General features: G+C 41.5%; 1 protein-coding gene across 1 annotated transcript in view; it reads left to right on the forward strand.

Annotated features, from left to right (window-relative positions):
- ROS1 (ROS proto-oncogene 1, receptor tyrosine kinase) overlaps window positions 1-26,793 on the forward strand; it is a 51,845-nt gene that overhangs the window by 11,252 nt on the left and 13,800 nt on the right. Inside the window, 20 exon segments of the mRNA XM_075047024.1 lie at window positions 233-432; window positions 656-765; window positions 1,282-1,311; window positions 1,688-2,016; window positions 2,887-2,950; window positions 3,573-3,775; window positions 4,502-4,716; window positions 5,149-5,267; window positions 6,882-7,112; window positions 12,417-12,483; window positions 12,485-12,593; window positions 13,615-13,789; window positions 14,272-14,389; window positions 16,470-16,657; window positions 17,281-17,367; window positions 18,075-18,210; window positions 20,991-21,120; window positions 22,165-22,262; window positions 22,883-23,086; window positions 24,209-24,343. Coding sequence (XP_074903125.1) covers window positions 233-432; window positions 656-765; window positions 1,282-1,311; window positions 1,688-2,016; window positions 2,887-2,950; window positions 3,573-3,775; window positions 4,502-4,716; window positions 5,149-5,267; window positions 6,882-7,112; window positions 12,417-12,483; window positions 12,485-12,593; window positions 13,615-13,789; window positions 14,272-14,389; window positions 16,470-16,657; window positions 17,281-17,367; window positions 18,075-18,210; window positions 20,991-21,120; window positions 22,165-22,262; window positions 22,883-23,086; window positions 24,209-24,343 — 2,948 coding nt within the window.

A 26,793-nucleotide genomic window follows, 5' to 3' on the forward strand; every position in this document is an offset into this window, starting at 1 on the left:
CGCCAGAGCTCCCCTTGAGCCTCCCCCGGCCCCGCTCGCCCCGTACAGCTGCCCCCAGCTCCAGCACCACCCCCGGGTCACCCCCCCCAGCCCTGTCCTAAAGGCAGCAAGCTGGCCCGGCGACGCGCTGCCTTACCGCAGGTGCCGTTAGCGGCCGTGCGGGGAAAGAGGGGGGGCCGGCCGGGGCCGGCTGTGGTAATCAGGGCGGCTGCCGGTCCCTTCTCTCGCCCAGAGGCTTCGCCGAGGACGGGGTTGTCCGTTCCTCCCCCGGGGATGCCGTGGGCTGCCCCTGCCCCAGGCTCGTCTCTGCCCGGCCTCGCTCTCCTCACGGCCTGGGGACCAACAGGGACAGGAGCTGCCGTGGATGAAGCCGGAGAGGCCGCAGAAAGGCAAAGAAGAAGAACTTAAAGGCCATCTGTCCGGCAGCTGCAGGTAAGAGAGAGGGCCTCCCTCTCCGGGTGAGGAAGGGTCCCTCTCCGGGTGAGGAAGGGTCCCTCTTCATCTTCGGCAGCAGGTCAGGCTGCCAACGTCCACCACAGGGTCTGCATGTGTCACCGGCAGCGCCGTCCGGCCGTGTCGTGTGTGAGAGAGCAAGGCTACGTGTCTGGGAAGCCTCGTCTCGCAAGAGCTGTAAGACGCCCACGTGTTCTCTTAGGTGGAGGACAGCCAAGCGGCCCGAGTTACTGAAGGGGAAGGGAGGAGAGATGGGGAAAGAAGCGTCTGAACTGTCAAATTCTCCCAGCAGCCCCAAGAGCGAGAGCTGTGGTGAGTCCTGGCGCCCTCGGGGCCCTGTCGCCCTTCTTGTGCATCCTGGTCCCTCCTGGTCCCTCCCCTGGCCCCCTCTCTTTCCCACACTGCTGCAATTTTTTCAGTTTTTTCCTCCCCTGTACCTCTCCTCTTCTCTCTATTCTTGTGTCTTGGTCTCTCTCCCTCTTTTTTGTCATCCTCTGTCTCTGTCCTGCAGCCCATCGCTTTTTTTTTTTCCTTTTCTATCTCTTTGTCCTGATCTGCATCCGTCTCTTATTTCTCCACAATTTCTCTGGCCTGTTCCCTGGCGTTCTTTTCCTCTCTGTGCCTGTACATGCCGCTCTGTGTCCCTGCCTTCCTATCTCCTTCCTTCCTTCCTTTTCTTTCTCTCACTACCCCTTTGTCTTGCTCACTGACTATGACTATGAGCAAGAAAGACAAATTGAGATCCATTACAATGGCCATCAAAGGCTGCATTTCATGTCTGAACCGCTTATTAAATTTTTAATAGGTGTTATACACTTTTTACTTCAGTGTTTGTTTTTGCTCTCATGCAGGTCAAAGGTAAGTCTGCTAAAATATAGCATTGAGTGACCGGAGTGCTGAGAAAGCTTATGAGCTGCAGTGGATTTTGAAGTGGATAGGAGAGGGGATAGAGTATGTGCTATGTTGTGAAAATTCTTGCAGCTCCATTGTTAGCTACAGGACTTGGCTAAATAGATATGTCTCAGTCTGAGTGCAGGAGTGCATTTGTCTCTGTTTATACACCTCTTTTTTTGCTAAACAAGTTAAAATAGCTACACACCAATGAAAAACAGGAAGGAATTACCATGAAGTTTTAGATATTCTTCTGTAATTTACACCTCACCAATTGCTATCTGTCTATGTCAGCATTGGGCTTGCAAAGCTCAGGCTCAAAGCTAAAAGAGTTAACTGCAAGGCAGAGTGTTTGTTTTAATAGGAGTACTTTGCTCTGTTTTTTTAATCTTTTTTTTTTTTAATGCGGTTCCTTCAGCCCCTACAAACCCTAGAATATATGTGTTACAAAATAATCTACATGAAAGTGGTAAGAAAGTCCTTGTGGAGTTCAGGTGGGACAGACCTGAAAGGGACAGTGGAGTATTAACGCATTTCAGGGTTTACTATCAACTACTGAGTTACAGTGGCACTGCTGACATTTTCACGGAGTGGAACGTGAGCAATGTTAAATCCACCCTGATGCTCTTTTCTCTCAGGGATGTGCTTCCCATCCTCACAGTAAGGTTTCAGGTACGAAAAATTACTGAGCTTATCTCATGCTAGATGGTAGATGTTATCAGTGCAGTCTGATGCATTTACCTAGGAGATGGTATTGCGCTTGGGGCAAGAACTTGTGGTTTTGCCTCGTAGAACTGCTGATTCACTGACTTACCCTTGGATACATGGCTTAACCTTTCTACAGATTGTATTGTTCACTAAGTAAGGTGGAAAACAATGCTGCAATATTATACAGGTTTGGTAAAGCCCCAAAGAAACTTTTCTAGAGGTTTCCCAAAGCCACTGCTAAAAGCTGCATGTTAAACACAGATTTGACTGAGCTGGTGGAGGGCGACAGGCCATTAAAACAGAGCCACAGATCAAGAGAATTTCCACTGCTGGAGAAATGCACAGACTCAAATGGCTTCCATAAAAAGAGAATTCCCTATTAAAACTTGTAAAGAGGTCATGTTTTCATTGTGATAAAAGGTTTGGAACACACAGAAGGTGTGCTTGAAAGACAAGTTAAAAAACACGAGAGCATGTAACTGATGGGAGAGAACACCGTATTGGTTGCAACATCAACCAACAGCAGGAATTGCTGCAGCCTGGGGAAGGAGACAAGACTGACTGGTGTCCTATGAGCTCTAATTGATAGGTGCAGCATGAATTGTCACTCTCTGGGCCACTGCTTAAAATTCTCTTCATAGCTATGGTCCAGCCCTGAATGTAGACTTTGAACTGACAGCACAGCTGCAGGTTAAGCAGAGCACGTGCATATGTTCCTAGCTGAGCAGCCAGCGGATCTGGTTCTAGTTTTGTCATTAACTATGACTCTACAGGCTCTCAAATGCAGTCATTTATGCTGCTACTTAACATATGTAACAAGCTCCTGTCCCACAGGTACAAGCCTTCACCTCTGTGGGTCCAGGACCTTTGTCTGATATAGCAGAGACGAATTCATTCGGTATGGATGGCTTAGGTGCCATCTCATGGTTTGCGTGTAATAGCTGGTGAAAGCGACAGTGCAGGAATTTGGTAGTCTCTGACACTTTGTGTGACGTGTTCCACCCTACAGTAGACACCACAGAGGAAATAGTTACAGCTTCTGACATGAAATGATTAACACATTTCTTATCATTAGATTAAATTTCAGGAATTTCAAGCCTTTCCTCAAAACTATGCTAAATTAACTTTTCTAGGCAACCCCAGGGTAGTATGGAACAGCAGGTTTTGATGTGTAATCTGCATACTGCTAGAGATCATAGAATATTTCTAATTGGGCTGTGAAAGGTGACCAGGAGAGTTAGAGATCTGCTAGGAATTATAGGCTATTAAGTGAGCAAATCTGTTTTTACTAGGCTTACATTTGTTAGGTAAGCGTCCACAGTACCATTGAAAAAATCTCAGGAGTTTGCATGTGATGACAAGAAGGCATCTCATTGTTTTATTTATTTGCTGTCACATACGACCAAATATAATTTATGCAGGACCATCATTTATTTTTATCTTGTACTTGCTTTCCTTATGAATGACTGCTACTGTCTAAAATATTTTTTGTAAATTCTGCTGGGCCCTTTTCCTTCCAGATCTTTTCCCTGTCCCAACTCTTATAAATGTTTCTTCCAACAAGTTGTTTCTTACTGACATAGACGATAATCATACCATATAGGAACTTTCAGCAAAGACAAATGTAAAGGACATCTGTTATACTGCTAATGATAACAAAGTATACTATATCATAGAAGATTCTCTTTTTCTTCTGAATATACAGACTACTTCAAAGTTTCAGGTATTCCTTTGGTCATTCCCTTGCTTGCGAGAATCTAGGAAAATACGTGGCCATTATTGTCATTATTTTGGGGCTAACTATGTTTTATAAGAAGTCAAACCTGCATATTTGACACAAAAAAAAGCAGCATGATGAACAAAGCACATTTAATGGCAAAATACAGTGGGGAAAACAGAACTGGAAAGCCACAGTTTTCTTAATGACTGTCAGTTCCTATGAGACTTAATATGAAAGAGATTAGCTGGATAATTTTCCATTCTAGCAGTACAATAAAAAATATATATAATAAAATTTGGATTTCAATTTTTTTGTCATCAATAGCTATTAGAATAGGCCAGAGTATGCCATTGGTAAAGTTGTTCTATTAAACATGTATGGTTTTACTGACATCTGCTTTTTTGATAAGATATTTCAACAGACATTTAGTTTAAAATTCACACTATTAAATACCAGAAATTTATTTTTTGTATCAAATGTAATTTAATTTAATTTGATTTCATTCTAATTTCAAGAATATGGAAGCAACAATTGATATTTGTGAAACAATAGTTTTCATTTGTATAAAAATATTGGAATCTTCGTTCCATGGCATCTCTTTATACTTTGACTTCTACTTACCAAGTAGAAATTATTTCAGAACCAAATCTGATTTCATAATATCCTAACACCAGGTGGGAAATTTCTGCTTTCAAGCAGTTTTAGTAATGTTTTTATTTGTTTCTTAAGTTTTTCACAGATGCATATCTTCACACTGCCACAGCCATCGCAGTTGACTGGATTGTAAGACATCTCTTTGTTGCCCTGAAAACACCATGGAATGAAACTCAAATATTTGTTGTTGATCTTGAGCTCAAGATAATATCTCTAAAAGCCTTGAACATACAGTTGGGTAAAGCTAATCTAACTGTATCATGTCTTGTCATATCCTTTCTTAAGATAAGGCATATATTACTAATAACTTTTAAAAGCATATTTTAAACATGATTTTCATTAAATCATCAACTGTTAAGGACCAAAAAGGATTTTTATAGTATGTGAGTCTGCATTGTATAAATCTCAGAAATTTCTGGATGTAGTTCTACTTTTATACAAGTAACCTCTCTTTTTGCTGCCATTGTCTACAGGAGAGCATCACCTGTGAGCTGCCAGTGGCTCCTCTTGCACACAGATAATTTCTTGCTTTTTGTCCTGAGAGCAGTCACATTTTTCCCCTTAAGAAAACCTCTGTTTAAGATGAACCTCTCTCTGTCTTTCAAATGAAAGTGAAATAAGAGGTGCAGGCACTCTGACACTCTTCTTTTGGGGTCCAGACAAGCTATACTTTGGAAGTTCTCATCCAACCATGCTATTTTTTTTTTTCTCTTAACACTCAGGTCTCTTAGCACCTGCAGCATCAAGAAAAATGGCTCTCATCCTATGTGCATTTCTGAATATTATGAGCATATTCCTAAGGAGTCTATGGCAAAAAATAAGAAAAGCTGGCCTATGATCAGTAGATTTCAATTCTTTGCATGGGAATCCACATCTATATTGTAAAATTTGTATGACATACTGATTGGATACGATTGAATACTATTGGGATGTGGCAAGAATTCACACCGTTGCTTCTTTGTGTGGTAAACTGAGCCATCCTGTAGCAATGTACACCCTTTCAGTGGCGAAACATAAAGGTAGCATATGAAATGGGAGACTGGGTTGCTCCACTGAAATGGAATTTTTCAGTCTCAAGTTGAAATGAAACATGAAACTCAGAACGGGCTTCTCTAGTTGGGGCAAAATGAAACATCGGGATAAAAATAAAGTCCTAGACAAAAAAAAAACAACCCAAACAACCAAAAAACCACACCAGCCCCCAGACCTTGAGCATTTTTAATATGTATTTGTATCAACATTCAGAGCTTTTCACAATTTGTTGAAAAATTTCCAACCAGCTGTAAACGTAATGTATATGTGTCCTGGCACTTATGTTCTCAATTTCATGAATGTAACTGCTAGTTTAAATTGTAATCAGATGCTGCTAGAGCCTCTTGAAGTGTGTACACTATTTCACACCTCTGAAGCTGTGTGAATTCCCTCTGTCTTTCCATCCATTCTATAACAAAATGAAAGAAACTTGGATTAATCTGTACTTTGCAACAAATAGTGAGCTAGAGGGAATGAAAAAAAAGGAAGACAACTTGGAAAAATTAATGCATTGTTCTTGCCACAGAGTGTCACTCTTACTCCACATATGTTTTAGCTAGTGAAATGAGAAATTTGTCTTCTTTACTAGTCTAGCTTCTGCACATTTGATTTAAATAATCTGCAGTCTTGCTACTAGGGCATAAATTATAGTATATGTACCCATCATTCTGATATGTTGGGAACATAGATAGGGTAATGACTTCTTAACTCTTTACCTATCTGGACAGTTCAATAGGAAAAAAGAATTTTTAACTCAGCGTTGCGGCATGCCATATACCATTTCAAAGTCTGTGATCCCAAAGCTTCAAAGGAAGGGTTGATTTTTCCAGAACAATTACTGAGTAACCAGCTGGCATGGGCATCAGACCAGCAACCCAGTTTCTTGCTTACACATCTCAGCCAGACCATGTATTTCTGAGTAAAATTGTAAAAGTTGGCAGTAAATGCTTAGTTTCAGGTTTTCTTTCTTCAGACTTTTCTGTTCAGGAAAAGACTTTCCAATTGGAATAGTGCATGGATATACTTTTTTTGTGCATGTCCAAGTAAGCATCATATTAAACTCACATCTGAGACCCTGATTAGGAAACTAAGAGAGCAGGAATTCAGTGATATGACTATAAATGTAGAGGTATAGGACAGCAGCTGGTTTTTTTTTTGTCTGCTTGCGTGGTAGGATAGCCAAGGAGATACTAAAAAAGTCCCTCAAAATATTTTGAACTTGTCTGCAGCTCACTGACTATACAAGAATATGAGTTTTACATGTGTAGAGTCAGTCCTATAAATGGATCATATTCATATGCTTATAACTTCTTTTCTTTCCTCAGTGACATTTCTTGACTTCTCTAAAAATAAAACAAAAAACCAAACAAACCTCTAGTGAGATCTGTACCTAAAAGGAGATTAATTTTTCTTTCTGTTTCAGTACCAGAGGGAGTTGATTCCATTAAGACAGTGGTTTTGTCTGACACCACCATCAACATACCTTGGAGTGAACCTTTGAAGCCAAATGGACCTCTAGAATCCATCCACTATCAAATCTCTGTCAATTTATTACCTTCTGTCCCAGTGACACCCTTGCAAAAAAGTGAATTTCCAAATGGGATGCTTGCGTAGTCTGTCAGTGGGCTCCAATCCGGAACAAACAATTTATTCAACATATAATTACAAGCAGTTTTACCTATTTGTTCACTAACCTGCAAATCTTTAGACTGCTCTTCTGTAAAGCTATATGTGTGTTTTTGAAAATATGAGTTCAAAACTTCGCAGACTTCTCTCAGTCCTTCAGTCTTAAGGAAAATTAAACATCACAGTTTATTCCTACATGGGTTGTTCAGATTAAATCCTTAGAGCTCAGATCTTTTCTATTTGGGGAGCACATCACAGATCTCAAGAGTAAATAGGAGTTTCTGCTGCAAACCTGCTGTTACTGCCTCAATACTTGATGCAACATGCTAAGAGAGGGTCAAATGATGGGTATCCCCTGTTCTCAAAGGAGGATGCCTGGAACTGTGAGCTGCTTGTGAAGGACTAGGTGAGTGTGAATGGGTCATGGCCAAAAGATAAAGGCTTTTCTCAGGAAAGCAACATACCCAAAACTTTCATAAAAGGGAAACCTCTATATATTATATCAAGAGCAGCCTCAGGCATTTTACCAATTGCTGTTTTTCCTTTAATAAACAACTTTACATTTAGGAAAAAAAAATTTCCAAAAAGTATCTGATATATCCATAGAGATATAGGTGATCACTCAATTAATAGTTGACTGATTCTGTCTTGCAGCAGTCACAATTTAAATAGAAGTATATTATAAAATATGCATGCAAAATTCACAACAAGAACAATATATCAAAGTTGACCCTTTAACAAATGCAGAGGACTAACAGTGACTTAAAAATGCAAGTAGGTGCTTGGCTATTTGGTAGCCTTTGAAGAAAATTTCTGTAGACGAGAATATTGAAGGGTGGTTGCAAACCCGATGATTTTGGATTTCATTGAAATGTGATGCTGTCAGTACAATAGAAGAAGTAGTTTCTTCCACTGTCCAGGCAAGTCACAGACAGAGGTTTTTCAACTACCTTATTGAAACAGGAAATTTGTAGAAGCAGGAAATGTAAGAATAGGCCAGCCCCATGATAGCTAGCAGAAGCAGCAGAATAGGATATCCATCCATCAGCTGCTGCAGTTCATGTGGACTCCTATGTCAGCATCACGCAAAAACTTTGGTGGCTTGCGTAGTTATGCTGGGCTGTGAACGGTGAGAATTGAGGGGCAAACACATCAGCCCCCCGCCACCCCTGCTGTCAGACTCAGGCAGCAAGGCTTTTTGGACAGCCAGGACAGAGGGAGCACCATCCTGAAGTAATGTCAGTATTACCTGCCTGAGCACGTGTGTCATTGCTGTAAGAATGAGCAGAAAAGAGTAACTTCACATGGAGGTGAAATCAAGAAGGTGGAGGAACCAAAGGAGTTCAAAGTAGCAAGGACTAAAAAGGCAGTTGGGAAGGCTCTGTTAGTATGCTGAAGAAGATGACAAAAGGAATAACAGGTTGCAGTATTTAGTGCTTTTTTTGTTTAGTTTTTAGGTACAGGAGTCCTGAGACTAGATATTTAACACAACTGCATGAAGCCAACAGTAGTGCAACAGGTTAAAGACTATTTATGTAGGTTGTATGTATTTAAGTCAGCAGCATCTGATGGCCTTAAACTACATAAGGAAATGGTTAAAAACAGTCTGTGAATGTTCACAATTATCTTCTGTAACTTTTGGAAGAGAGTAAGTCCCATAGAAATAGCAAAAAGAGGTCATACTTAGCTTCAAAAAGGAAATTATTCTATATATATAAAATATATATTTTTTATATATATAATATATATTTTATGTATATATTTTATATATATATATATGTAGTGTAACTTCAGTACCTGAAGTTATTTTAAGGACATATACAGTTTTACTAGGACTATATTAGGACATATATAGGTATGATCAGGACTATATTAGAACAAAATGGTAAACAGTTGGTATACAAGCACCCAGACGATAACAGAGGAATAAAAATGTCCAATGTAGATTTGTAACAACAAAACATACTGCTTCTCCCTTTACAGATGAAGAGTTAAAAAGAAAACAGTAAATTATGTATCTGGACAGCAGGGCTCTCACCAGAGTGGCAGGAGACCCGCAGGAGCCAGCATCTCAACCTATCCCACTCCTACCAGTTTGATGCCAGTGCCAGCAAAAGATGCCCAGTGCCTGGAGAGGGATCACAGGTCAGCAGGAGAGCACCGGAGGAGCAGCACAGAGGAATTCCAGCCACTCCAGCCAGTAAGTCAGCTTCATCAGGAGCCCAGCCTAAATGCCTCTGTGCAAACGTACGTAGCATGGGGAATAAACAAGAGGAGTTAGAGACGTGTGCATGCCAGCAGGGCTATGATCTTATTGGCGTCACGGAGACGTGGTGGGATGGCTCCTGTGACGGGAGTGTTGGAATGGAAGGATACAGGCTCTTTAGGAAGGACAGGCAGGGGAGGTAAGGAGGGGGTGTCACCCTCCGTGTCAGTGACAAGCTGGAGTGCATGGAGCTGTACCTGGGGATGGATGAGCAGACTGAGAGCTTATGGGTCAGGATTAAAGGGAAGGCAGGGAGAGGTGACATTATAGTGGGGATCTGCTTGGTAGAGTACAATGGGATAAAGCCCTGGAGGGAAGACAGGCCCAAGAAGTCTGGTTAATATTCAAGGATCACCTCCTCCAAGCTCAGGATCAATGCATCCCAGCGAAGAGGAAGTCAGGCAAAAATGCCAGGAGGACTGCATGGATGAACAAGGAGCTCCTGGACAAACTCAAACACAAAAAGGAAGCCTACAGAGGGTGGAAGCCAGGACAGGTAGCCTGGGAGGAATACAGAGAAATTGTCCGAGCAGCCAGGGATCAGGTTAGGGAAGCTAAAGCCCTGATAGATTTAAATCTGGCCAGGGATGTCAAGGGCAACAAGAAAAGCTTCCATAGGTATGTCGTTGATGAAAGGAATACAAGGGAAAATGCGGGCCCTCTCCAGAAGGAAATGGGAGACCTGGTTACCTGGGACATGGAGAAGGCTGAGGTACCCAATGACTCTTTTTCCTCAATTTTCACTGGCAAATACTCCAGCCACACCGTCCAAGTTGCAGAAGGCAAAGTCAGGGACTGGGAGAACAAATAACTCCCCACTATAGAAGAAGATCAGGTTCAAAACAATCTAAGGAACCTGAAGGTGCATAAGTCCATGGGACCTGATGAGATGCATCTGCAGGTCCTGAGGAAACTGGTGGATGAAGTGGGTAAGCCACTATCCATCATATTCGAGAAGTCGTGGCAGTCCGGTGAAGTTCCCACTGACTGGAAAGGGGGAAAAATAAACCCCATTTTTAAAAAGGGAAAAAAGGAAGACTTGAGGAATTACAGACAAGCCAGTCTCACTTCTGTGCGTGGCAAGATCATGGAGCGGATTCTCCTGGAAATTCTGCTAAGGCACATGGAAAATAAGGAGGTGATTGGTGAAAGCCAACATGGCTTCACTAAGGGCAAATCATGCCTCACAAATTTGGTGGCCTTCTGCGACAGGGTTACAGTGTTGGTGGATAAGGGAAGAGCAATGGACGTCATCTACCTGGAGTTGTGTAAGTCATTTGACACTGTCCCACATGACATCCTTGTCTCTAAATTAGAGAGACAAGGATTTGACAGATGGCCCACTCGGTGAATAAGGAATTGGCCGGACGGTCACACTGAAAGCGTTGCGGTCAATGGCTTGATGTCCAAGTGGAGAGCAGGGATGAGTGGTGTTCCTCAGGGGTTGGTATTGGGACTTGGCGCTGTTTAACATCTTTGTCAGTGACATGGACAATGGGATTGAGTGCACCCTCAACAAGTTTACTGGCGACACCAAGCTGTGTGGTGTGGTTGACACGCTGGAGGGAAGGAATGCCATCCAGAGAGACCTTAACAGGCTCGAGGGATGGGCCTGTGTGAACCTCATGAAGTTCAATAAGGCCAAGTGCAAGGTCCTGCACATGGGTCAGGGCAATCCCAAGCACAAATACAGGGTGGGCGAAGAGTGGATTAAGAGCAGCCCTGTGGAGAAGGAGTTGGGGGTGTTGGTTGATGAGAAGTTCAACATGACCCAGCAATGTGCATTTGCAGCCTAGAAAGCCAACTGTATCTTGGGCTGCATCAAAAGAAGTGTGACCAGCAAGTCAAGAGAGGTGATTCTCTCCCTCTACTCCACTCTTATGAGACCCCACCTGTAGTACCGCGTTCAGCTCTGCGGCCCCCAGCATAAGAAGGACATGGACCTGTTTGAGCGGATCCAGAGGAGGGCCATGAAGATGATCAGAGGGCTGGAGCACCTCTCCTATAAAGACAGGCTGAGAGACTTGGGATTGTTCAGCCTGGAGAAGAGAAGGCTCCAGGGAGACCTTATAGCAGCTTTCCAGTACCTAAAGGGGGGCTGCAGGAAAGGTAGAGAGGGACTTTTTACAAGGACACGTAGTGATAGGACAAGGGGTGATGGCTTTACACTGAGAGAGGATAGATTTAGATGGGATGTAAGGAAGAAGTTCTTCCCTGTGAGGGTGGTGAGGCACTCGAACAGGTTGCCCAGAGGTTGTGGCTGCCCCATCCCTGGCAGTGTTCAAGGCCAGGTTGGATGGGGCTTTGGGCAACCTGGCCTAGTGGAAGGTGTCCCTGCCCATGGCAGGGGGATTGGAACTAGATGATCTTTAAGGTCCCTTCCAACCCAAACCATTCTATGATTCTATGATTCTATTATTTTCAAAAGCACCCAAGTAAACGTCTGCAGAATGTGCACTGGGTGCATCACAAATACAGTCAGAGAGTGGTTTTCACAGTTCATACATGGTCTGGGAGAACATTCAGCTGTTGGCTGGAGGGGATCTGTTCTGGTCTTAATTTGATTTTGTGCTTTTATTAATGATTTGTATGATATAATGGGGAATACATATATACACACATACCTGTATACCTGTATGTACGTATGTAAGTATGCATACCCCAACATAAGTCATATTTGATTGTGGCTTAGTGGAAGGTGCTGTGCTAGGGCACCTCCTCACCTTGTGTTTTTGTGATTCTAAAACACTGCCTAGTGTGTGATGTGATATCTGCATGCCTGTGTAAGAACATGTGGCATTTAAGAAAGGTCTAGAAAGAGAAGAGTCTTGGTAGAAAGATGAAACGAGAAACTAAGAGTCTCTGAGGAAGGGGACTCTAGGCCATGAACTTCCAGCCCAAAGATGTGTAACGCTGCAGCTGTGAGGCTCAAAATCTTTCTACACCTATAACTGTATTGCCTGAATATTGTCTTCTTTGAAAGCAGCTAGTCTTCCAAACACTTGGAGTTGCTAAAGGCACCTTTCCCACTGGTCTGGTACTGTACAATTCATCCATTTACTTACTAGGTTCTTGCTTTTCATCCTGATGAGAACTGGTTTTCTGAAAGTGTCCCTGTTACTGCAAAATCTTTAGACTCCACTTGCACCTGTCAACATAGTTCCCAGAAATACCAGCTTCCAGCTAGAATGGAGAGCTCCTCTGCACATCAATGAAACCAGCTTCTGGTCTGAGCTGCGTAAGGTAAAAATGCCCCTTAGGTTTTTTCCAGATCAAATTTAACCCACTCTGTCCTGGTGAGCAGGACAGGGTGGCAGGATGTATATGAAGAGTCTCAGTGGATAATTTGGGCATGGTGACATCAGTCTTAATGGCTCAGAAGGGGCAGGATGGAGGCAGTGTTTGCCAGGAACAAGGAGGAGTGCAGCTGTAGCATTTAATACTCCATAGTGCCAAAGAACATCCTGGATGACCCCACCAGAATTCCTCCCGGGTCTCCTATTTCAGTAGAGTCCCCTCCCTCTTTCCTCACTGCCCTCCCCCAACCTGGCGTGTAGCTACAAATCCTACGTCTGCTCTGCACAAGAAAGAGAAGAAAAGGGTTTTCAGCATTAAATATCAGCTACAACCTAGTATCTGAATTTGATTTTGCTGTGGTAGAGGTTAGGAGAAAATGCTGGAGAGAAAAACAGGTCTGGTAGTGCAGGCTGTAGAGGTAAGTGCTGCAGTGACAGCAGCATGGATGGAAGCTTCAGATTTTAATGTCTGGACCACTGGACACAGAAAATGTCATGTGCTAAACTGGATCACGTAGATTCCTTAATATAGATAATCGGATTCATTAGGGCTACACCAAACATTTCCCTGCCCTAAAACAAATGTCATAGCACAATTCCACTAAACCGCCTCCGTTCAATTGCATCATGGCAAGCTGAACTCATGGGCACATCCTGGTGATCCAGAAATACAAGCTGCACAGAGATAAGCAAGGGGAAGGCTCCTTTTGGCTGTGCAAAGGGGTCACTTAATCTGTTGTCCTTTGTGGCTGCCAAGACTTGTAGGTCTCCTGAAAACAAAGAAAAAACCTAGGTTTTGTGTCCTTAGTCCCTAAGAGGATGAAGTCCCGTGACTGAAACAGCATGTGTGTAATCTCTCCCCTACAATATTAAAAGGTGGCAAAGTAGTTAATCTACCAAGGAATAGAACTGTGACACAATTTCAGCAGAGCAAGAAGGTTGACCACAATGATATTTTCTTTTTCTAGTGGCAAACAAAAAGTGACTGGTTTTCTCCTGCAAGCACTATGTGCACAGCAAATCTTGTTCACACATGCAATCTCACAGGAACTCTTCCTTCAACCAACTACTTTGTAAAAGTAACAGTAGTTCATGTTACAGGAGTGAAAAGCACTTCCTCTTCAACAAGCTTTAAAGCTACAGGTAAGCACTTAATGTAGGGAAACAAGATTTTAAGACTATTTTCAGGATGTGAATATTCAAACGGTATTTTGTAAAATTTAGCAGGCGATTTTCTTATACTAAGAGCCAATAGTTGTGTGTGTTTGAAGAATAAATAACACAATACCATATCTGCAAAAGTTAATAGGGGGAAAGAAATGAGGTTCACTTCCAAGTGGAGCAGAGGAGAAGAGTGAGGGAAGCTGCAATGAAATACCTATACACACGTGAACTCATAACTACTGGGGAAAGGCTGCATATGAATGAAAACTCTGAAATTTGTCGATCGCAAAAAGAAGGCCAAAGATTCATTCTCCATGGGGGTTATTGATATAGATACTCCATCCTTTTGTATGTCTAAACATCCATGTGCACATGACTAAATTTTTTTCTGTGCCTGTTAGCCCTTTGTCTTGCTATAAACACATTTTAAGGGTTCTGTTTCTTCCCCTGTTTGGCCTAAGCTGGTGTTCCCAGTAAGCCAGGAGTCCCAAAAACAGCAGAAGACACTAAAAACTCTGTACAGTGGGAAAAGGCTGATGACAATGGAAGAAACCTGACCTACTACATCTTAGAAAGCAGGTAAGCTACGTGTGCAGGCACTCTTCCCATAGGGAGCAGCCCAGGACAAATGTGGGTGTGCAGGGGCTTTTGGTTTGACTCTGATGGGAAGAGTGAAATATCTATGATGCAAAAGGCCCTTCTCATGGGTTCTTTTTCTTGAGTAAACAAAGTAGCCTTCATTTCCAGAAATTCCTAGAAAACTTGGAAGAAAATACATTTCCAGACCAACTCTGAAGTATAGGGATATATTTGGATATAAGTTGGTGAATTAGAAGAAGATTTGGAGATGTTTTCAAATCACAAATTTCAGGCATGTAGTATGTATTTTTGGCTAAAACGTATGTAGAACTATCTTAGTGTTCAGAGGACTCATGAAAAGACCTTATGTAGTTGCCAGAAAAAATCATAAGGTATTCCCACCAACATGGGATGACTAGATAATTTTTAAAGTGCTCTGTCATCAAATGCAGATTGCCTGGACTATATATGTCATTAGGCATCTGTAGAATGCCAATTCACACTTATTCCTACACTGGCTTTGGAAGGGCTGAATGGACAGGTTAGAGTATATTGCTGTGGGCAGTGACTTTGAAACTTCTCATTTTTTGACCATGACTCTGGAGGGGTTTGTTTAAGGCAGTCAGTGCAAGGCTTAATTAATGTATAATTTAAAAATGAGGAGAGTCTATCTTCTGAGATATTACTATGACACTGTTTGAAATCAGGATTGATGAAGGGAAGCAATTTTTTAAACTCAGCTATTATTTCTTTTTCCTCAGTTAACTCTGTGCTTATGAAAGCTAAGGACTGAGAGCGCTGTGGAGCTGGGCATACTTTACCTATATAAGTTTTCACCCAGACATATTTTCCTGGTGCTGTAATCTTCCTCCATACAGTTCTGTGAGCATACAGCAGTGCTGACCTGCATGCTATGAGACCACAATAATTTTGATATGCCAACAGCCAGTTTGTACCTGGCTTGCTGTGGATGGGTAAAGAAAGGACAGTCCCTTGACCTGTGTCAGGGTTGTGCATTACCCGCTGTGTTGTCCAGGTTCCAGCTTCTTACTCATCTCTGGAATCATAATGCATCATTGAGGTGGGTTTTTTGTTGGTTTTTTTTTTTTAAATGAAATAGGCTTTTCTCCTGCAGTTTGAATGTGCACATGCTGATGTTTTTGACTGAATTTCACTTTGAGCCTCATGGTCCTTTTACACCAGGTAGCAAAGTGTTAGGTCAGTTGCATAGCATTCTAGAAAATATTTGCATAGCTCTTTGAAACAACTCCTGTTTTTCATATAGCCCTGGTAGGGATATGTACACACCAAGGACATGAATATATTGTTTTCCCATGTCTTTATGGTTTAGAAGTGTTTGACCTTTTTTCTGCATTGAAATGTGTTGGGAGAATGATTGACATGCTCATGAAGGTCATTTCACATGAAATATTACAGTCTTGTGTGGCATGAAATGATATTTCAGATATGGCCTTTCAAGTTTAAATACATGGTCTTCTTTTGGTTGTTGAATAATCAGCTCTGAATTTATTGTGAGCAATCAATCTCAGTCCAATGGGGAAAGGAAGAAATATACCCAGCAGTCAGCAGATACTATGGGAAACTGGCTAGCTAAAGAATTGTGTCTTCACTGCCAATGACTTGCTTCCTGTTTAGCTTGTGAAACCTGATGCACAAGAGCCACTGAATTACTCTGGGCCCAGGAAAGCAAAAACCTCTAACAGGACACAAAAATAAATGCTTATTTTTTTCTGAAGGCTAAATAAGAAGGTTTTGAAATCATGTCTGTGAGGCGTACACTGAAACAAGTGAAATAGCGCTGGAGGTTTTTATGTCTAAAATGTTCTAGCATTTCATTTCCAATGCCAAGCTAAAGATGTGTGATTCCTAGCATTGCTGAAATAGCATGGTACACTTTTCTGCTCTGTAGCCAAAACCCCAAGACCAGCTTGAGCTTTCATGCAGGCAGAGTGATGTTATGAAGGCCATGGAACTGAAGTGAAGAACGGGGAGGGGAAGCAGTAAACTGCTCTCGCTGCGTTAATGACATACCTGTGCTATTTTGCTGTGCCCGTTGCAGGAAGCAGTCTGACAACACCAGCAAAGTGAAGTCCTTGTGGGAGGTGGTTTACAACAGCTCCTGTGCCAGTATTTGCACATGGAAGGCCAAGAACTTAGAAGGAACTTTCCAGTTCAGAGTGGCAGCTGCAAATGTGCTGGGTCTCGGTGAATACAGTGACACAAGCAAGGATATCATTTTGGGTGAAGGTATGTTCTGTACTTTCTTACTCTGTTAATCAAGTTTTTTATTCAGAATAATCTTACCAATTTATGAAGAGACTTGCTATTTTAATAATGATGTTGCTGCACAGGTAATTTGTCTAAGAGTTAATAGATGGTGGCATTTATATGGTGACCCCAGCTGGTAGTGCTCATCAGGCTCTTTTGCACGGAACAGTGGGCCTGCATTTTGCTTCTGCTTATTTATACCTGTTTGTCTCTATGGCCCTGCAGTCTGCATTATGGTATGGTTCTTGAAATAAAGACAAGCTCCCACACTGAGTTAAGGATGTAAGGATTACTTCTTGCCTTCAGCCAGAATGTTAGATGTACATTCTGTGGGTGTTTTTGAAAATCCCACCCTTTCTGTGTGCACAGTAGGTCCTCACCACAGGAATGGCCCAGAGCTGGGGGAGGAGGATTAGTCTGACTAAATGTAGATATCTACATACAGCCTACAAGAGAGCTTTGTGCAGAGGAAGACATTTACACAGCAGGCAGCTCAAGGGTTCTGTTAAGGTTTGCTCAGCTCCATAGGATTGATACTGTTTGTACACACAGTCATTAACCAATTTTCCCCTTCTATTTAACGGATCCCATGATCTCCCCAGACACCATCATTGCCATTGCTGCTGTGATCAGAGTTGTTGTGCTGGGCTTGACTGTGGTCATACTATTTGGTTTTGTTATGTGGCTGAGTTTTTTGCATATCCTTGGTTCACCAGGCCTCAGTAAAAGGCAGTTCAGATGGCAGGAGATGATCAGCCTTCAGGTTTAGGGAAATGCTGAACAATCCCCAGGGTGGGGAGCTGGCAGGAGTTTGTATATTCTCATCCTTTGAGGCCCTAGAGATGGCTGGTTATATTTTCAGTATTAAGGACAAGATACCAATTCACTCCATCCTCAGGCATTTCTTGCTGTTGATTCCCTGCAGGGAGAGCACAGGAATGCTGATGGAACTCTGATGTTCCTGTGTATCCTAATAAAAACTTGTGCCTTATAATTCTAAAGTTGGGTACTGCTTTTATTCACCAAAGGGTCCCATTTTTTTCCTCTTAAGCTTTGTTCCTGAAGAAAGGATGTAGAGATTACCCTGATACGTAGTTGTCCACCTGTGATGGTCCTGCCTTCTCACTCTGCATCCTCTCCCTGGGATACAGCAGCAGCCCTTCGGGCTTGGGTCTTGCCACATACAGAAGTGGATGCTTGGCTGATTTCTCACCTCAAGAAGCAGCTGTCTGTATTTTCTGGGAAAAAGATGATGGCCAGATGGAAATGTCTTGCTTACATGAGCTGCTGGGGGTCATGTTGAACAGAATAACAAAAAACCTGTAGCATTTCAGCCTGCTCACACACTGGGATGCTTTCAGAGTGAAATATCTGATGGTCTGCTTTTCTGTTCCAGTATGGCATTGAAGATGGAAATCCAGAAAACAGGGCTTGCCTGGACAGATAGTGTTTGTCAAGGAAGACAAAGAATTAGCTCAACTCAGGGGGACTGCTGAGACAGTGGGACTAGCCAATGCCTGTTATGCTGTAAGGTATGTCCTTGCTACATGATAATGGTGGTGGTAACCTAAGTGTTATTACACTTTTGCTTTCTGTTGAGTAGACTTTGAAGAAGGGTGGACAGACCATGAAAAGAGTGAATTCTTGAAGGAAGCACACTTAATGGGTAGGGACAGCTTTGCCACTGGGCACCCTTCGAAGCTAGTATCATGTGAGGGTGGTGGCCTTCAAAGGAATGAAAGCAATGTGTTCCTCTAAACAAGTTACTGTGGCATTTTTGGGGTGTTCTCCTGTTTCTGTTAAAAAATTAAATCACTACTGATGAATTTTATGAAAATAAAGCTATAAAACTGATTAGCAAAATTTAAGATACAGACTGCAAGTTCAGTATGCTCATATCATGGATTTACTGGGGTTTGGATTGATGTATTTCAGTACCTTTGCTCCCCTAAAACTAAGTTAGTTGTTAAAGGCAATTGGGCAACGTTTGGCTAATCCCATTTTACCAAAATAAACATACCAAAACAAGCTGATGCCTTGAAGTTTCAAGTTACTGTGGAAATTGTTTTTTAAAAATGTGCATACTTACCACTAGAGGCTGCCACATACCTATTCTATTGAGGTAGACTTAAAAAAAAAATGCATCTGTCACCAGTGCAAGAATTTCACATAGTAAGGTCTGTGTGTCAGCTAGAAGGCTGGTTTTCCAGAGTGTCCACACAAACAAGTAAAGTTCAGCTAAGTTTTCAGCTGGTAACATAAGACTGAGAGTGTGGTTTAGTTTTCAGATGCACTTCTGCACTTCTCTGACTTTTATTTCATGAGTGCAGAAATAGAACCATCGTTTGAAAAATGAAGGATTTTATATCCTGTACGGAAAACAGTGTTATTAAATTTGAAATTGGTTTTCACAGCATTCTTTTTTGTGTTTACATGTTTTTAAGAAAATATCTTGCATTTTTTGCCTAACTTCTTCCACACACTGTACATTGAATGAGGTAAGAGGCTTGTGAAAACCAAAATGGAACCATGTCACTAAAGTGTAAATTAAGGACAAAGAGTAAATGTTGTGTGTAAACTTCCTACAATCTATCTTCAGTCTACCTAGCAGTTATAAACCCAGCTAAGGTCTCTTTTCTGTGTAGTATGAAGCTTCTCCAATACTGCTTTCTTGTTGCAGCTAATAATCCAAACCCAGAAATCCTAGAAAAATATATAATTGGAAATTATTACATTTAAATGTAAACACTAATGTGGGCCCATATGTACACCAATACAATGAGACATAGAAATGAAGAGAATAGAAAAGTTTAAATATTATCTATTCCCAGTAGTCATTAAACAATGATAAAAAAAATTGGTATGTGTTATATGCTTTAAATCTTTCATTTTTTTAACATGAAAAAAGAATGATTTTGTTCCCTCATGGAGAGCTTAATGATTTTTCTTGATGTTCATCTGTAAGGTCTCATAAATGAAACCAAGTGCAGAAAGGAAAAATAAGTGGACCAGATTGTTTACAAACCTTGATGTTAGGTATTTAAATGCAACTTTTATTTTGCTTGCCTTTTTGGATGTTCATTAAAATTTGGATTGTAGTGTTATGCATACTGTCCCAGTTAAGCAAAGGCTATTTGTTTCTTCTATTATTGGTGTGCAGCAATGGGGAAATTCGGTTGCTTGTATTTCAAAAAGTCATTTGATATTGGTTATTGGTAAGTCATTTGTGTACTAATATATGTAGCAAAATCTTGAGCATATCCCATCATTTGGGAAGTAAGGAATGACAGGTCAGTGGAGAAATGGCTGCATGAGCTGTAAGGGAAGTGCCAGGTGCTCCTTCTCCTCTTTTTGTTCTTGAGAGCGCCAAAGTGTGTCTGATTGAGAGGTATGTGCTAGGGGCAAGGGGGAACTGTCAAATTCAAACCCACACTTTCTGCTGGACTCTTTGCCCACACATAAGATTATGTGAACTGAAAGAGTTTAGAAGGAAAATGTCCCTCTGTTTTATTTGTTTGTTTACACTAGTGCATTTGACAGCATTTTGGACACCACCAGTTCCCCCAATAGAGTCAAGTTTCTCTGACTGCTGGTGCAAGTCCTTTCACACAGCGGTGTGAAGAGAAAACCATTTTCTCACAAAGAAATGTGATTGTAAAAACATGGGCACTGACAGAGGCAATAAATATTCTTCATTCTTTGAAAAGTGCTACATCTGAGAGTACTGATTGCTCTGTGGTAATCCCTATCTTTTTGGACACACAGAGGCAATTAATAGCATATCTGCAAGTATTCCTTGTGCATATTTTGTTTCTCTTGAAAATACACTGTGAGAAACAGTTCGCCTCTGAATTGTGACAATATCATGTTGCCCCTTGTGCTTTTACCTTTCTCTGTGCATTTCTCTGAATCAGCAGTTCTACTGTGAGTATAGTAGTAAAAGTACTCTATTAAAATCATAGAGATACCTTTAATGTACAGGTGGCAATTCATGTTATTCCTAGATGAGATTGCCATTTGGCTACCTTTCTTTGCTTCCTGGAAATAAATGAAGTGTGCTTTTAATACACATGCATGCATTAGAATGCCTATCAAAGTAGAAGTGTAAGCCTGTGTTTTGAAAGGATGTCCCTGAACTCTCCCCATGACTGAGCAGATCCAGGCCCTGTAAGTTACTAAATCACGTTGTTGGTAGAGGCAGGATTGTAAAGGCCAAACTGCTCATTCATTGCTTGCAGCTATATGCACTTTAAAAGCTATCAACCAGCTGGATTTCTCATATGTAAGCTTACAGTTGTTTCCTTCTCTTTAGTAAATTTGATCAGCTCCACATTCTGAAGTTACTTGGCATGTGCCTGTTAAATGAGCCTCAGTACCTTATACTGGCGCTGATGGAAGGAGGGCATCTACTTAGCTATTTATGAGGAGCCAGAAAGCAAAAGGTAGGGTAAAGACCATGAGACTTATATTTTTAACCTGTAACTGCCCACAGCTTCTCAGTTTTTTCCACTTCTCAAAGGCCATGCTGATGTTCAGCTGTTTCCGTACCTCCAAGGTCTGGCCTGGCTTTTCCCTAACACCCTGTAACCTCAGTGTTGCATGCTGACCTTGCATTCAGGGTTGCTGTGAAGATGATTGAATGTCATTAGACCACTGACCAAAATTGTGTTTTCAGTTGTGAGAAATCTGCTGAGTTTCTCTCTATGAATACTGTGAACAGTCCTTTGAAAAGTGATCATAAATAATGGCAGTCATGTATCTGATCTATTAGGCCTCATAGGGTTGTGGGGGTTTTTTTGTCTTTCAGTAGCAGCAGTATCTTTAATGTGCTAGGTATAGTGCAGGCATATAAGAAAATACTCTGTCCCTGTGCCTGTGTCCTCAAATTCTTTAGAAGGAAAGAGGAGGAAAGAATAAAGAATAAACTTTGTTAATTAATTATTTTTTTCCATAGTTAGCATGGAGAAAGAATATGGATGATAGGATTGTAGGTCAAAAAGATTTGACACTGAAATTTTATAGCATTATAGCAATTGTCTAGTTCATTTACATGATCAGATCAAATCCACAGTCAGTATTGAATTCTACTGAAATGTGTATACATGCATTCTACTAGAATAATATATTACACCAATAAATACAGCAGCAAACAAACCTGATCTGATAGTGGGAGGAAATTTTCAGGGTCCCATTTCTTCCACTGTAGAGACGAAACAATTCTGAAAGTCCCAGGATATTCTTAGTCCCAAATCAAAGAACAGGATGTGTTCACCTGCCTTGCAGTGCAGTGATTTGGCAGTTTACCCTGCCGGTAATTAGCATTTGCTCTATTGACATACAGAGATTTTGCACCTGTGCTTTGCAAGTTTTGGAAAAATCCTATGCATTTCAAATGAGGAAACAATACTATCTTTGCATAGGGAGGTTGTCATTCTGTGTTTGTAAATCTGGAAGACATGGCTAACTTCTGTCTTTGTTTCTTGTAGCTCCAGAGTCCCTTACTGACAGTGACTGACGTCTTGGATATAAGTTTGGGTATTTGCTAAGGCTGTGCCTATTTAGAGAAAATGTATTTCATGCACAAGTAGAGAACTTATTTCCTTAGTCTTCCAAGGTTTATCCACAATATCGAGTCTAATTATCTTCCCTGGGAAAAAATGCCTAGAAAGATGTCACAATGTAACAGGGTAGGTGAGAGCACTGGAGTAAAATCTAATGTTAAGCTTTTCTGCTAAAAACCACCTACAGTTCTCTCACAAAATGGTGGGCTGCTCTAAGATCTGAATCCAGGACTCATTGCACCCCAGGCAAGAATCATATTGTGTGAGAAGGGCAAGTGGGGAGATCCAGTCTTCATCTGCCTAATGGGTAGCTATAGAGGACACAGAGCCAGACTTTTCTCAGAAGTGCACAGGGAAGAGATGAGAAGCAAGAGGCACAAGTTACAGCAAGGGAAATTAGATAATATCATTCACAACGTGCAGGATCAATCACTCTAACAGGTTGTCCAGACAGGCTGTGTCATCTCCAGTCTTGAAGATATGCAAAACTTAACTGGATGAGGGCTTAAGCCACTTGATCTGACCTCGAGGTCAGCACTGCTCTGAACACTCTGGTTGAAACAGATGACCTCCAGAGGTCCCTTCTGACCCAAGTTACTCTGCAATGCTAACTCCATCCTCTTGTTTCTGCCTTACAAAGCAGGGAGCTGGCTGCTCGCAACTGCCTTGTGTCTGAGAAGGAATATGAGAGCTCTTCCTGGGTAGTAAAGATTGGTGATTTTGGACTTGCCAGAGATATCTATAAAATTTATTATTACAGGAAAAGAGGAGAAGGCCTACTCCCTATCAGATGGATGGCTCCTAAAAGCCTCATTGATGGTGTCTTTACAAACTGCTTTGATGTCTGGTGAGTTATAGCAGCCACACAACTCTGGGAATAATCATACTAAATCCCACAGCAAGAAAATACTGGTTTACAGGAGGAATGATAAGGTTGCATATTGCCATCTCTAATAATTTTTAGGCTAAGGCAGATTTCCTCCTAAGCAATATTTTAATGAGCTAGTAAAAAGTTTGGCACCATGACAGTACCTGCATGGATATATTTCTTAATGCTTTGAGCTCTACCTTTGGATTCTGGCTGGAAAGAACTAGTATCACTCAATGAAAAAATTTTGTACTAGGCCCACAATGTGGTTTTTCCTTGGTTGGGCAGTGAATTGACTGCCTGCATGCTGTTCCATTTTGTTTTCCATTAGGTTAATTGGCATTTCCTTCCTACAGCCAAATACTTTCCCCTTACCATTTCACCCTCTTCTGATGACTTCTTTATTCTGAAGTCCAAATTTCTCAGCATCATCAGGGGAAGGTCATAATACTTTGCTGTGGAGGTTTACTTAAAGCATGTATTTGGGTGGTTTTGGGTTTATGGTGAAGAAGCAGTGGCCTGCTGTCAGGAGGCATGGAAAAAATCAAACCAGATCCATTAAACCTGAGATTCACACAAGTTTGGATTTCATTAGCCATAGGTACTCACGGTGGGCTATAGCCCACCAATCTTGTCCAAGTCCTCAGCCCCTGCAGCCCATCCATTTGACTGCCACTCTTATATTTATCTAAGCAAGTCATTTAGTGCTCTGTGCCAAACCAAATGAAGTGGTGATTGCTTTGTGAGTGGTGCTTAGGAGAACTTGTATCTCTCCATTTCCAGTGACACCTCTAGAGATTTCTAAACACTTGTTTAAGTGAGGACATGCTCAACCAGACAGTGTTGTCCAGGAAAGCTGTGGGTGCTCAATGTCTTCTAAGCTGCATCTCGGTGAGTCTGGGAAAGTGTGTCAGTTCTTCACATTTATTTTAGCTATTCCAGAGGCTGGCTTTAGGACATATGAATTGTTTCACAAAAAATTTAAACTCTTACTCCTAATTTTTCTGAGTCTTATTCTTAGGTTAGAGACATTTTAACTGTTGATAGGGACATTGTTCATAATGACTATGGTAATTACATTTTTTTGTTGGTGTTTCTTAGGGCCTTTGGAGTCTTAATGTGGGAAACATTAACTTCGGGTCAACAACCATATCCAGGTTTCTCCAATACAGAAATTTTACACCATGTACAATCAGGAGGAAGGCTGGAATCTCCAAACAATTGTCCCGATGACCTGTAAGTTAATTTTGCTTAAATGTTGTTGATAATATTTATAAGAAGCAAGAGGCTTACTGTGAGGTAGCTGTCATTTTGAATGTTACTTATGGCCATGCAGAGTTCAACATCCTCTATGTTTTTTTCAGCTAAAACAGCTAGCACTTGTAGCTCCCAACCTGCTACTAATTCATCCAGTAGTGCAGCCTGTGAGTAAGAATTTAAGTGTTGAAGTTGAATGGTGGATATTGGTCTTTTAAACAGGTTTTCAGAGACAATATAAAGTCAGTCTTGGGCATGAATCTGGTAGTAATGTGATAACAGGCTGAGAGTACCTGATGGTATTGGTTAAAAGTTAAAATGGATTTAAGAAAGAATTTACTGGTCCCTGTACACCATGTGCCTGCGATAGCAGATATAACTGGCTTTCTTAATGGTAGCTGCAGGAATTAGGCTAATATTAGAACATACGTGGAAAACAAACCATGCTCTCTTTGCAGATATAACTCTTACAAAAGCCAATAAGAAAAGCTGAAGCAGTACAGCAAAAGGAAGCCTGCACTTCTGGTTAGTCTTTAGCTGAGCTGGATAAACAAAGCTTTCAATTTCCATTTGTCTCTTGAGCACAAAATTCAGGTTTAATTGCAAAATTCTTGCAATTAAAAGACTAAAATGATTACATGTAGTGGATCAAACCCATACTGGCCAGAGGTATATAAAGGAGGAAGTTGAACCTGAGCCCAGCGATCACTCAGTATTGTCTAATTTCATGTCTCAATTCCTATATCACCCACTCTGCATAAGCAGTCACACAATGCACTTGACAGCTGGTCCTACAGATGAAAGGAGAGGCTACTTAAAAGTGCACGATTCTTACTCATGGGGCTGAGGAAATGGCTTGAGAATAATTCTGTGACTGGCAAGCCCAGATCTCTGTGATAGGTCTCACATCAATTACCACGCTCTGAGTTCCACAGAGGATGATTATTTATCATTATGTAGGTGTAGCTGAAACACCATATTAGTAATAGAAAAAGGTAAGCTTTAGCACTTGGTGGAACTGAAGAATTGAAGAGATTAGGATATTTTCTTTTTTAGAACAGAGTGAAAACTGGAAATCACAGAACAAATGAGAGCCCAAAGCAATTTCAGTTTCAATATTTTCTGCTGAAAAAGGTTTCCTCAAAAAAATTCCTGACAGCTGTCCTGTGAATAAAAAAGCATAGGAGGTAAGGTATATCCATGTACTAGTTTGATATTCAAGCTCACACAAAGGCTCATAAGTTGCCTTTAAAATGAGTGACCAGATCTTCAGAGGAATCAAGAAAACTTTGCTTGAAGTAATTTTTAAGGTCCCAGATCTTAAATTTAGCATAGCACCTGGGCTTAAACGCTGGTCTGCCTGTTGTAACTTGTAGGATCAGGGCCTAATAGCAATAATGTAGTTTTTGAAAGCCAAGGGGCTGAATGAGCTCTTAGAGTCTTGTACCATCTTTTATCTCATTTGGTGAACACTCAGCACCTGCATGCAGCTTCTGTCAGTAGCGTAAATAGCTTTTTGCTACTTTGCTAGGTCATTAATGGCATGCTGGGATTCTTGACATTCCTGCTTCCCTCCTTGTGGTTTTGAACCTGCATCAGGACATCAGCAGTCAGTAATTGTCTCCTCGGCACTTTGGCTTGCTCATTGTCATTTGACAAAACAAAACATCACTGATAGGAAGAGAGTTCAAAGGCCAAACTACTTCAGCTGAGAAGTGTTTAGGAATCTGTGGAAGGCTCACACTGCAAGGGCAAGTAGGGCTGACACAGAAACCTTGGGGTGTAAAAGCACAAAGGAAGTGGGATTGGTTTTTTTGGCAGGGGGGAGAAATTCTCCCCCTCGCCTCCACAAGATGTTGCTCCAGGGAGTAATCACCTGCTTTCCCCCAGAGAAGTGTGGGTAGGTAAAGCTTGGTAAATAATTGGAAAAGGGGGTTGGGAATCTATAAATGAGCCACATTTATTGAAATATGAATTAGATGTATGAATGGCACTACTTTTGCAGTCAGAGATCCACAGGTGGCACAGCCACACCCAGGTGCAAGGCTTGCATGCAAGAGCATGCCAAGGTTTGGACTGAACTGAGATAATTTAAGATAGATCCTCTAAGGCTGTGGATTACAGTCAGGAGAATATGTACAAGCGTGGTGCCACTTGCTGACTTGCAGCTGCGGTTTCACCAAATGCTCACTCCCATGCAAAGTTACACAACTGAGTTTGATGAAGAAACTTTAGTTTGGTAACTAAGAGCTTTTTCTATTTGGTTCTGGGAACACCCCCCTGGAAGGATTTGGAGGGTGGGAGAGAAGAAGGGCTTGCTCAGAATGAATCAGATGAAAGCAGGAGGTCTTCTTCATTCTCACAAATTTTGTCCTTTTCTAAGAAAATCCCTACATCAATTATATTTTCTGTCTCGTGTGAGAGAAAAT

Source organism: Buteo buteo, chromosome 15 (genome assembly GCF_964188355.1).
Source record: "Buteo buteo chromosome 15, bButBut1.hap1.1, whole genome shotgun sequence".
Taxonomy (NCBI): Eukaryota; Metazoa; Chordata; class Aves; order Accipitriformes; family Accipitridae; genus Buteo; species Buteo buteo.